At 37.2% G+C, this 13079-nt stretch overlaps 1 protein-coding gene across 3 annotated transcripts in view; it reads left to right on the top strand.

Moving 5' to 3' along the window:
- LOC117306951 (microphthalmia-associated transcription factor-like) overlaps positions 1–11766 on the top strand; it is a 54861-nt gene extending 43095 nt beyond the window's left edge. For all 3 annotated transcript variants that reach the window (XM_033791546.1, XM_033791545.1, XM_033791548.1), the window contains 2 exons: positions 1782–1929; positions 11124–11766. In XM_033791546.1, the coding sequence (XP_033647437.1) occupies positions 1782–1929; positions 11124–11525 (550 nt within the window). In that variant the 3' untranslated portion in view covers positions 11526–11766. The remainder of the gene's footprint in view (positions 1–1781; positions 1930–11123) is intronic.
- The last annotated feature ends 1313 nt before the right edge of the window (positions 11767–13079 follow it).

Below are 13079 nucleotides of genomic sequence, written 5' to 3'. Positions count from 1 at the left end.
AGGTTGAGGGCTGAATTGAGTTAAAAAGATACACAACAAGAATATACATTATAAAAACATTAAAAAGGGAAGTGGTTGCAGAAATTTTTTTTAAAAGATTATGTACAATTGACAAAAAACTACATTTTTAACACAATACTAAATTTTACCACCAAATCAGAATCGGCTGTCTACAGAGAAGGGCTGATTTTGAGTGGAACAAACTTAAGCCCACATGCGCAACTAGATGTGCACTTATCAAAATGATTGTAATGAAAGTTGGCATGCTCAATAAGATGTGCAATTATTAAATGATATGTAAGCAATGAAAATGTACACGCTCAACAAGTTGTACAATTATATCAAATAAAGCAATTCCTATGTTTAATAATAATAATTTGCAACTTACTAGAAACTTGGAATGATGCTAGCGGGTTCATCGGGCTGTGGCATGGAGCTATGTGTCATTAATTCGTTGACGGATCATACAACTTAATTTAACTCAATTCAAGATATTTACAGCGATTCCTGCACAATTCGCATATAGAAGGATGATAGCAAATTATTCTTAGAGCTGTTACATAATTGCATTTTCAGCGCACAAAATGTTAGTGCAAAAATTTTAGATGAAATTCAAAGAGTTAATCACTGGTTCCAGTTGCTTAAACAATGAAAACCTTCAATGGTCATTATTTCATACCTGTCAATGTCTCCACCCCTTTGACCATCAGTTGATCAAATAATTGGTTTCTGTCAGTCGTTGGTTCTATCTGGGCCAAATTTCATAGAGCTGCTAAGCACAAAAAATTTGCTTAACATGAAATTTCTTTCTTGATAAAAACAGGATTACCAATCAAATTTCCATTTGTTGCATGTTGCTTTCTCACTGGTATACAGCTGTTGTTTGCTTGCTCTGAAAATCAAGTGGAAATTTGGTTGGCATTCCTGTTTTTATCGAAGGAGAAGTTTCATGCTAATCGAGTTTGTGTATTTAGCCGCGCTATGAAATTGGGCCCTGGCGATCGGCAGCTCACCATGGCAGCTTTGCTGTCTTGTTCATTGTAAAATAATACCGCTGAAGGGCCAAGCATTTTTTAATTATAATACCAGCGGCAAGTGGTTAACAAAGAGTTGCCCTAATATAAGAGGTGTTTCGGGCTCATAACACAGACAAAGATAAGAGGTGTTTCGGGCTCATAACACAGACAAAGATAACAGGTGTTTCGGGCTCATAACACAGACAAAGATAAGAGGTGTTTCGGGCTCATAACACAGACAAAGATAAGAGGTGTTTCGGGCTCATAACACAGACAAAGATAAGAGGTGTTTCGGGCTCATAACACAGACAAAGATAAGAGGTGTTTCGGGCTCATAACACAGACAAAGATAAGAGGTGTTTCGGGCTCATAACACAGACAAAGATAAGAGGTGTTTCGGGCTCATAACACAGACAAAGATAACAGGTGTTTCGGGCTCATAACACAGACAAAGATAAGAGGTGTTTCGGGCTCATAACACAGACAAAGATAACAGGTGTTTCGGGCTCATAACACAGACAAAGATAAGAGGTGTTTCGGGCTCATAACACAGACAAAGATAAAAGGTGTTTCGGGCTCATAACACAGACAAAGTTAAGAGGGGTTTCGGGTGGCATGCCCAAATACCTTATAAGTAAATGAATCAATGTACAAAAATAAACGGACCCGACAAAATATATTTAACTGTCATGCTCATGTAAATATGTCCTCTGTTTAAATCACTAAATTAAAGTTGATCACGTCTCTCTTTCATTTTATAAATAGTGACCAAAGGCAAAATAAAGGAACCATTCTCAAATGCTCTGTTGATTACATCATGAAACTGCAAAAGGAACAGACACGTTTTAAGGCTGCAGAAGAGCGTCAGAAGAAACTTCAATCAGTTAATCGACGAATGATGCTTAGGATTCAAGTAAGTTGTATTTTGTTGTAAAATGTCACATTGAAGGGATATGAAAGGACAGGTGCAACCAACCAGATAAGGCCCAATAAAACTAACCATTTGGGTCAATTAAGTTTAATACCCAGGAGGGAAACTTTATGCAGCTGATTTCCATGAAACTTTACACAACTGCGTAAGTCCACTTGCACTATGTTTTATAGTGCGGGTTGTCTGCATTGGACTTCAAATGGTAAAGTTACCCATTTTGCTATAAATGGCAATCCTCTGACGATTCTTTAAAAGCCAACCATTGGACTTTGTTTTTGAAAACTTACCGAGCAAATGGGTAACCAATACCATTCTAAGTCCAATGCAGACAGCCCTGGAAGTTTCCCTCCCTGCCCGGTTAAATTGACCAAGTCAGTTTAATCAAGCTGAAAAGTCAAGTGCAAACGCGATTCGGGTAAAAGCCATCATGGTCAAAAGCTACGTCTGGTCCCCCAACCCGCCACCCACACAGACATGACCGTGTGATCGATTAAACAGAAGCTTGGTTGTACTCTTTGCATTCTCACTGTCAACAACCCGGTCAAAAGTCACTTTTACAGCACCATCTTGTGTTTGTTTTAAGTAAGCAACTATGTTTCACAGGACGTGTCGGTTAGTTTACTCATGTCGTGAATCCAAGTGCAGATGGTGGTAAGTTTCACCTATTAGATGTTAATTACGGTCTGGGTAAAAACACTCCAATATGAACACAGCTTTACATACAATGGAAGGATGATTGCCAGTGTTTGTACACTGTCCATGCATTGAACTTGTACTACACATTGTTAGGTTAGGGCATTCCGGAACACCTTGTGTTTTCTTTTCTTTCTTAATACTTACAGTATTTTCCTGCGGATAAGACGCGTCTTATCTGACTTCTTCTTCTCACAGAAGAACACTTTACAAGCTCGCACAAAGGGGGATCACTAATTATCAGTAATTATGGACCTTCAGTATACACCCAACCCCCTCGACACACACACAAGAGAACTAAACTGCGCCAATAAAGTATCTAAACACTTACAAATGGTCAGATATATCGGAACCTGAAACAGTATGCCAAAAAATAATTATTCATTTCGAGTCACCGTAAATTTCTGCACATTTTGACACATCTTGTGTTGCGCTACGATGTTGTTTGGTGGATTTACGGGCACTTGAGTGGCTTAAGGTCGAATTTCAAAAGTTGCAAAAGCCCCTATTCAAGCTAAATCGTTCTATTGTGACGAGTAAGATCGGCGTTTCTTTTGCTCGCCTTTTATAAATGATGTTTTTTTGGTCGCGTTTTGGATAAATCGGTTGCGATGATGATACTCACCAATAATTGTCAGTAACCAAGCAAAGGGGTCAAAGATGGGAGGCATACAACAATGGTAAGACAGGGAAAGGTGTTTCAAGATAACAGGAAAGATGGCTCGAACGACCAAACAGGAAAGAGGACGAATTGTTGGTTTGATAGAAGCCGGTACGTCGATGCGAGCTGCAGCTCATCAGGTAAAAACGTCACCAGCGACGGTCAGTAAATGGTGGATTGCTACCAAGCTCAGGGAAATGTGGACGACCTGCCAAGGGGTGGCCGTCCGAGGGTGACTTCTGCAGCAGAAGAAGAAAGTGAACAAGTCCATAAAGCCTGACACCACTCTCGAGGGGTTTGCGACGCATCCTGATCAGGAAATGGCAGGGGATTGACCAGGGACAGATCAGAGGTCTCATTGAGAGTATGAGAAGACGACTCCTTGCCGTTCAGGATAATGATGGAGGACACACCAAGAATGGAGGACAGGATATCAGCAGTTTTAGAGTTAAAGATACGGCAATTAATTTCATGGTCATGTATACGAAACGAGTTTGTGTCTTTTGTCTTGATTTTGTCTGAGTGTGATACTTATGTGAGTTCCCTTTTGGAATTGGGGTGAATAGGGGCTTTTGCAACTTTTGAAATTCGACCTTAAGCCACTCAAGTGTCCATAAATCCACCAAACAATATTGTAGCGCAACACAAGATGTGTCAAAACGTGCAGAAATTAACGGTGAATAGAAACGAACAATTAAATTTGTGTATACTATTTCAGGTTCCGATAAATCTGACCATTTGTAAGTGTTTAGATACTTTATTGGCGCAGTTTATGTTGACTCTTCTCATTTATATTTAGAATTTTATTTACATTTTAATTTCTACAATATTTACAAGCTGTCTCATTAACTTTACTCTTGTTCTGCATGCCTCTGTCTTGGTATTGGGGGGAGAGTGTTCAGTCCTTCTCATCTAACAGTAGTCCGCTCACTCGCGAAATAACCCAAAACTTAACCAATCAAAACCCATGTTGAAGTCACATTACTTCTTTGCGATGGTTAAGCAATTTTGAGGTGCGGTTTGACCACTAAAAATAATTTGTTTGTATCTTATACAAGAACAAATTTAAAGTAGTCTACATGCGCTCTGCCCATACACAAACTATATTATGTTACTCTGTTACCATAAGATCTGGAGTAATTTCACTAATTTTATTTCACCCTGTGACAGTGGATTCTGATAGATGTTATCTAAGCGCCTTTGTCAAGTGCCTGACATTTTGCACTATGTAACTTTCCTCCACTGTACTCTTTCAGCTGTACTGCGTAGCTGTTTCGTTAATAACATTTGTAAATTCAAGTTACTCATCAACTTAATTTGAAATTCTTGTGGTATTCCAAGCATTTATGACCTATCTAGCCTATTAAAAAAGGGAATTTTGGTTGTACCAAGTTTAGTTAGCAATTTATGACTTAAAGGTGCAAAAAATAAAAAATATCATTAAAAATAATGTGATGAAAGAAGTAAGTAATAGAAAGAAGTAGTTTTCCATGAATTTGATTTGAGACCGCAGATTTAGAATTTGAGGTCTCAAAATCAAGCATATGAAAGCACACAACTTCTTGTGACAAGGGTGTATTTTTTTTTCATTATTATCTCACAACTCCGATGACCGATCAAACTCAAATTTTCACAGGTTTGTTTTTTATTCATATGTTGAGATACACCAAGTGAGAATACTGATCTTTGACAATTACCAACAGTGTCCAGTGTCTTTAAGGATCATCATATATGACCAATACCTTTCATTGCAATTGTGCTTTAGGAATTATGCAAAAGAATGCAAGAACTGAAACATATAAATAAAGAAATAACAACCACACATGATTGCATTATGCAGAGCTGGTTCGTTTATAACATTTTCAAATTTCTTAACTGAATTTGAAATTATCTTGGCATCAAAGCAGTTATGCCCAATCCAGCCTATTTAACAAAATAATTTGGATTATACCATGTCCAGATAGCAATTTATAACTTTAAGGTGCAAAAATGCAAGAAGTCATAAAAAATCATGTGATGACGTTATCATGACGTCACTTCACAATTTACAAAAACTTGCTAGTATCTAACATTCTACCAAGTTCCAATGTAATCGAATAATTACTTTGGGAGATATTCGATTTCAAAAAGTGCACCTTTAATGCCATGTCACGTGACCTCTGGTGACACACATATGACGGCTGCCTGACGATCAACATGTGTGTGTAAATTTTGAGGTGATTACAAAAAATTTCACCACACACATCTTCAAAAAGTTCATTTTGACGAGTTTCCAACCTGTCGCTAGAGGGCGCTGTTGCAATTTGTGACGTCGTTGATACTTTTTTTTTTAACTGCCCACTCTTGCCAGGCACTACATCGTTGAAATTAAATTCATAGCTAATGCCAATTTTGAATTACAAGGCACTTCCGGTTTCGACCGGAAGTAGAGGTCATTTGAGGTCACGTACACAAAATAAAATGAAGACCTAATTTATCCCTACCCAATCCCGCAAACAGAAACCTACTGTCTCTTGTGGCTGATTTGATATAGATTTTAAACATTTAAAATAAACACCTTTAAGATGACATCAAGCGACAGGTGATGACATCACTATGACATCATTGTATTAGAATCAGGCCTCCCCCAAAAATATGTTGGATTGCCCATTCACCCGATTTTTTGCTTGGGTCGGTCGGTCAGGAATTTTTCAATTTTTATATTTTTTTTATCAGATGTCAAAAAATTCCAAACTGCATAAACATTTCATGAAAGATCTAGTTGTACACATCTCACTTCAAGCGCTCTTTTTGCGTCTTTATTTTGGCAAATTCCTTCAAAATCAATTACCAAGAGTCATTTCTTACTGTTTTCACCGTGTTTTTAGTCCGTTTAATAAACGAGCGATACCATATATGGGCGTAACTGGCAACAGCGCCCTCTGTTGTTCAATGGAGTGTATCAAACCGCACGCCCGTTTATCCAACGTCACGATTTCACAAGGAACCAGTCTAACAATCCATTGAACAACAGAGGGCGCTGTCGCCAGTAATGCCCTTATATGGTATTGCTCGTTTATTGAATGGATGAAAAACATGGTGAATGAAATGACTCTGGAAATAGTTTTTGAAGAATTTTGCCAAAATAAAGACGCAAAAAGATATATAAGATGAAATACTTTGCTTGTTTAAAAAAGAGATCTTTCATGAAATGTATATGCAGTTTTGGCAGGGCATTCTTTGACATCTAAAAAATAATAATAATATCCCGACCGATCGACCCAAGCAAAAAATCGGGTGAAAGGGCAATCCAATATATTTTTTGGGGGGGGCCTTATCGTGACGTCGGATAAACGGGCGTGTGGTTTGATATGTGACACAGGCTCGCCCTGTCCGTGCGTGTGAGGTAAATTGATCTACATATACGTTGCATTTTGTGAACGTGTTCCTTGCTCTATGGTTGAACCCACGACTGTTGCACTGGATAATTATTGTCGACCGTAAGTAGTCGGCCGAAAACAAATAGAGAGGTTTCGCAGAGTCGCGGATACGAATACGCATACAGATATCGAACCGTATGCGCCAAGTGAACTGTGTAGCTTTGTTTCGCAAAATTCTAACTAATACCCTCAACTTGAGGCTCAAGAGGGCGCTATTAACCAAATGGCTGCACCCATGGACTTTTTAGTCCATTTGCCCTACCCCGACTGACTGTAAAAGTAGCAAAATCTGGGTCACGTTTTTATCAGTCGGGATAGGGCAATCCAACTAATTTTTGTTTAGGCCTCATCATTGCACCAATACCTTTCATCACTGAAAGTTTCATCACTGAAAGTTTCACGGCAATTGCTCTTCGTTGTAAAAAGCTGCTTCAAAGAACCCAGCATTATCTCAATTGCTTTTTTTTTTTTTTTTTTTTACTGAAACAGACAAATAAAAAAAATATAAAAAAAAAAATGTAAAGAAAAAAAGAGCTGTTTCGCACTGCTGCGCTACGAAACTGCGAAACAGCTAATAACTAGACATGATTGCATTTGTGCACGAATGCATAGCTGTTTTGTGAATAACATTTTCAAATGATTCAACTGAATTTGAAATTTTATTTACATTCAAAGCAGTTAAGAACTTGCCAAAAGCTAACAACCTATAAAGTTTCAACTTGATTGCATCATTGCTTCGGGAGTTATACAACTTCAAACAGTGCACCGACATGTATAGCTGCTCTCTCAACTTTGCATCTCTGTGAATATAATATTTTCAGGAGGAAGGGCACGGCGGCAATGATGAGAAAAGGGCGTGGAAAAAATGGCTGTGTAAAGTGGGATTTCGCAATTGGTATGGGCATCGACAGCAATTGCTGTCTTGCAGTATCAGGGCTGATGGATCCACCCAACATGCATAAGAACAATATTTTGTTTAGTATGCGCCTCAAACACTTGGGCAACGCAGGAAAAAACTACTACAGCGGTTTTCATGCTGGTAGTACCAGCTGCAGCTTGCCTGTTGCTGAGATCAAGGGATTAAAGGCAGTGGACACTATTGGTAATTGTTAAAGACTAGCCTTTACAGTTGGTGTATCTCAACATATACATAATATAACAAACCTGTGAAAATTTGAGCTCAATCGGTCATCGAACTTGCGAGATAAGAATGAAAGAAAAAAACACCCTTATCACACGAAGTTATGTGCATTTACATGTGGATGGTTGATTTCGAGACCTCAAGTTCTAAACTTGAGGTCTCGAAATCAAATTTGTGGAAAATTACTTCTTTCTCGAAAAAAATATGGCACTTCAGAGGGAGCTGTTTCTCACAATGTTTTATACCATCAACCTCTCCCCATTACTCGTCACCAAAAAAGGTTTTATGCTAATAATTATTTTGAGTAACTACCAATAGTGTCCACTGCCTTTAAAAGCCAGTGGTTGTTTATGAGATTACTATAGTAGATAAGAAGTATGAGTTGGGAAACATGAAAAGGATGTTGTCTTCTGGATGTTTTCGTATGGAGAAATCTCATCAGTTAGCCATTTATGACTTAAAGATGCAAAATTAAAAAAATCATAAAAAATCATGTTATGACGTCATCTATGCGTCATTTTATAATTTACAAGAACTTGCCAATATCTAAGAACCTACAAAGTTTCAACTTGATCCAGTCATTATTTGTGCAGTTTTACGACTTCAAAAAGTGCCCTGTCATGTGACTGGTTGTTCTAAAACACCCTCTCTAGTACAACGAAATTGCCACAGTTCACAACCTCAGCCAATCATGCACACAATTTTGTAAGGTGACGTCGACTAACATGCCTAACACACCGTGGTTTGCCCGAAGCAAACTGCGCGTGATTGCCTGAGATGGGGACCTGTGGCAATTTTTATGTTAAAAAAAAAAAAAAACCTGTGGCATTTCCACGCGTATCTCTTAGACAATCCAAGCCCTAACTAAATAAGATTATTCTCCCAACTGGGAACCTAGCTGCGTTTACCGCCCGAGTACGATTACGGCCAACTCATTACGTGATGAGGCAGACCCATTTCCGGCTGATCGCTCCCGTCCTGTGTACTACTAGTTGCTCTATGCGGAACTCGAGGTTGTAGACCTGACCGACCAAATGGCCTACACATGCTTGGGGTTGTTGTCAGTCTCCCACACAAACAGGGCCTCCCCCTTTGGTGTGCATGTGACATGCGGAAGCAGAGAGTAAATACTCCCAATTCTTCGTGGCTGATGCAGATAAATAACCGCAGTCTCAGACTTGAAACCAAGTCTAGTCGTGGAAAGAAGGTGCGTCGCCTGTTCTTATGGATAGATCACAAACTGTGCACTCTAAATCGGGGACTTAATTCTTACTCGGCCGTAAAGCGGTATTTGATGAATCCGGAATTGGGACACCCTTTAAACACGAGGCGGACGTCCAGGGGTCGTGGTGTTTTTTTTAGAACAACCCTCATGTGATCCCAATTATGTCATAGATCTGAAACTTCACACATACATATGATGCCAGCCTGACGATCAATATGTGTGTAAATTTGGAAATAATTTCAAAAAACTATTGCAATATAATAACAATAGGGTAATAAATAACAAAATAACTGAAAAAAGTTTGAGAATCTGTTGTGTAGTTCTTGAAATAAGGTCCCACTTCCGGTTGACCCAGAAGAGTTCAAAATGGGGTCACGGTTTTTCCCCCAAAAAATTTTAAAGCCTAAGGAGTCTATAACTGAAGAATTTTTTTAATCGGTTGTGTAACTCTTTAGATATGGTCCCACTTCCGGTTCATCCAGAAGTAGAGGTCAAATCGGGTCACGTTTACCCAAGGCAAATCTATCATGCCTAAGGAGTCTATTACTGAAAAAATCTTTGAAATCGGCCGTACACTTCTTGAGATATAGTGCTGCAAAGAAAAACTCATTAAAGCTTCTAATTTCCATAAATTAACAAGTAATGTCGTCACAGTTTTAAAATTGGTTTTTTTTTCGTACTAACAAAATTGATTAGGTACACGATGGTATGTAACTTGCCCCAATCCAATGCCTTTTACAAAAACCCTATTAAAACGTCCATTCGTATTAACGAAAACCCTGAACCACCACAGGAATCCAATATAGGCCTATTGGTTGTGTACAAATCCAATGGAGTAGGTACAAAGTAATGGGTCCAGAACGTGATTAGAAAACTAATAAAAGGTTGCCAGCTTCTTGACAACGTATAGACTCCCCTCAAGAAGTCCCCAATCCATGCGGGTCAACAGTGTATTATATTGCCTTGACCATGGATAAGGTGTATTGATGCTGTGAAAGCGACTGCATCCACTTTATGAAGTATCAAGTTGTACCCATGACGCCAAGAATTTTAATGAATCGATAATTATAGATGTACTTTGATTGCTTTTAATGGACTTAAACATCTCTTATTAGAATCAGTTAATTTTTCAACACGGAATATGAAGTTTTGAAAACGAGCAGATAAATTATTTTGAGGTTTATTGTCAGTTATTGTGTTTTTGACTTGTAAAACGTTTCCACTTTTAGCGCCATATGTTTTGTACACAGAAAATATAACACGCAAGCGTATGATGTCATGATGACGTGACTGAACATTTTAGGCCAGACACAGCATCTATAATACAAGACAAGTCCATTACCGAAAAAAAATTTGGGATCGGATATTTAATTCTTGAGATATTATTGGAACAATATTGCCTAATAAAATATTCATACGGTTGTCAAGTGAACTTAAGAATGTTAATCTAAATACATCTAAAAATTAAGTCAGGTCATAAGCTTTAATATGGTATATGATTTGTCTACTTCTAATTATTCCAATTTGACATTTGAAAAGTCAAGTGTTAAGTCAATAGGGTTTTAGGGAAAGAAAGAATAATAATAAAAACAAATAAAAATCTGGACGATTACAATAGCTGTTCCGACGGAACTGTCGGAACAGATGAAAAAAATAAAAATCTGGACGATTACAATCGCTGTTACGACTGAACTGTTAGAACAGCTAAATATACGCGAATAAAAAAAGTGTTCTTACTTCTTGTGGGCAGTTTATATGAGAAAGGATTCCCTTCACGGACAATTTTTCCCCAAAAAACATTTGAATCTTTTAAACGATTCCTGCATGAATGTCCATTCACGAATGCTGCAACTATAGATGTGGTTGTATGGATTCCACGTTCCTGTGAAAATACCGACAGTTTTTTCAAATCTATTTACTCAGCAAGTAAACTTTAACACTGGTTCCTGCTGCAACTTTCACATGTGACTTTTATTGTATCTTTCTTGACAATCTATGACCTTACCTTTAAAATAATTCTGTATATTTTCCTCACAGGAGTTGGAAATGCGATGCAAGCAATTCAATATTCCAAGCACTGCTCTTAGTGAGGAGACAAAGACAGAAAATATAGCCGGTGAATTTATGCGTCTCCAGAGCAATGATCTTGATTTGAACATTAAAGGTGAAAAATCTGAGATGAAAGAGAATGGTGGCAACATTTACAGAGCAGCTACTTTTGCTACTGAAGGCAGCTTTGGAAACTCAAGAACTGCAAATATGTTACAGAACAAATCAAGTATCGAGGAAATGATGGACGATAATACTTTGCACACTGGAGTGGATCCACTATTGTGCCAATCTTCACCAATTGCCTCTTTACATAGCAGTAGACGAAGCAGTCTGACAAGCATGGATGATACACAGTCCGAGCTTCCACCATCTAATTTCCTCTCATGAGTTTAAAAGTCTAGAAGTCTGCTGGTCAGACGATGGCTACATTCAAAGACTGCATGCTTATCTTGGCAACATGGATTTACAGGAGTAGTAGAATCTTACTTTGTGTCAAGTGAACAAAACAATTTTAAAGGCAATAGACACCTTAGGTGATTGTCAAATACCAATCTTCTCATTTGGTGTATCTCAACATATGTATAAAATAACAAACTTGTGGAAATTTGAACACAATTGGTCGAAGTTGCGAGAGAATAATGTAAAAAAAAAAACACCCCTTATCGCACAAGTTGTGTGCTTTTAGATGCTTGATTTTGAAATCAATTCAAATTTTAAGTTAGAAATGACGTCTTTCTCAAAAACTATGTTACCTAGAGGTTCTCACAATGTTTTGTACTATCAACCGCTCTTCGTTGCTCTTTTGTTTTTGTTACTAAGTAAGTTTTATGCTAACAGTTGTTTTGAGTAATTACCAATAGTGTCATGTGCTTTTTAGGTATTTCCAATTTTATTTTTTATAACCTTGAATAAAAAAGATGACTTCCTTGGAGAGTTTATAGGTTCTAATGTTGTCAAATCCTGTCATGTGGAGGTAAGGTGTATTAAAATGGGATATAAAGACTGAACATTATTTAAAAAAACTGGTCCATATTTGTTTATTAGTTAAAAGTGCCACAGGTACTGACAAATCAACTGTTCTATTGTCAAACTAAATTGATCGCACACTCCATTTTCATAGTACTTTTTATATGAATGTGGAAAGAAGGAAAGTAATTGAAATGGGCAAAGTCAAATATTATACTAACACTATTTCCCAGACATTTCAAAAATTTGCCCTGTACTGTATTTGGTCACAAATATAAAACAAATAATTAAGTATTGGATCTATTTTCATGTTGTGGAGTCTTCGTTTCCATTACAATCACTTAAAATAAGTTATTTACAGCAAAACAACATTAATAAGAATGTTTTTACACCAAATTATTCATGATCATTTTGTTATTGAAAGTTTAGTTTTTGTCCAAACAAAATCAGTTTACCTCATGAATTAAGTCTCTGTTTCTTTGAAATTTTTCTCAAAGTAATAACATTTGTATGGATCAAAACAACCTGATTTCAAAAGGTCTATGTACTTTTTCTGAACACAAAACACAATAATGTCCACAGATTTACATCAAACTTCCCTTACTTTTTACTTACTGAGGTGCGGTAGTTTTTGAGAAATGAGTAAAACAAATAATTTGTGTCTCACTTTTAGCGTTTAAAAACATGTTGACCAGTTACGCTTTGTTAAAGCCATTGGACACTTTCTAAACAGAACAAAAGTTTAAAGTACAAAGATTTACAAATAACTTACAGGGTTTACAGAAGGTAATAGTGAAAGACTTCCCTTGAAATATTATTCCACAAAATGCTTTACTTATTGAGAGAACATTAAAACAATATCAATTCTGGGTATCGAGATAATGGATTTATTTTAAACACATGTAGGTATTTGTACTCAAATTTTCTTTGCAAAATATAAATAAAGCATTTTTTGTTTTTATATTTGATTTTGCA

Source organism: Asterias rubens, chromosome 2 (assembly GCF_902459465.1).
Source record: "Asterias rubens chromosome 2, eAstRub1.3, whole genome shotgun sequence".
In the NCBI taxonomy this organism is placed as follows: domain Eukaryota; kingdom Metazoa; phylum Echinodermata; class Asteroidea; order Forcipulatida; family Asteriidae; genus Asterias; species Asterias rubens.
This window is presented reverse-complemented; position numbering and strand designations above follow the sequence as displayed.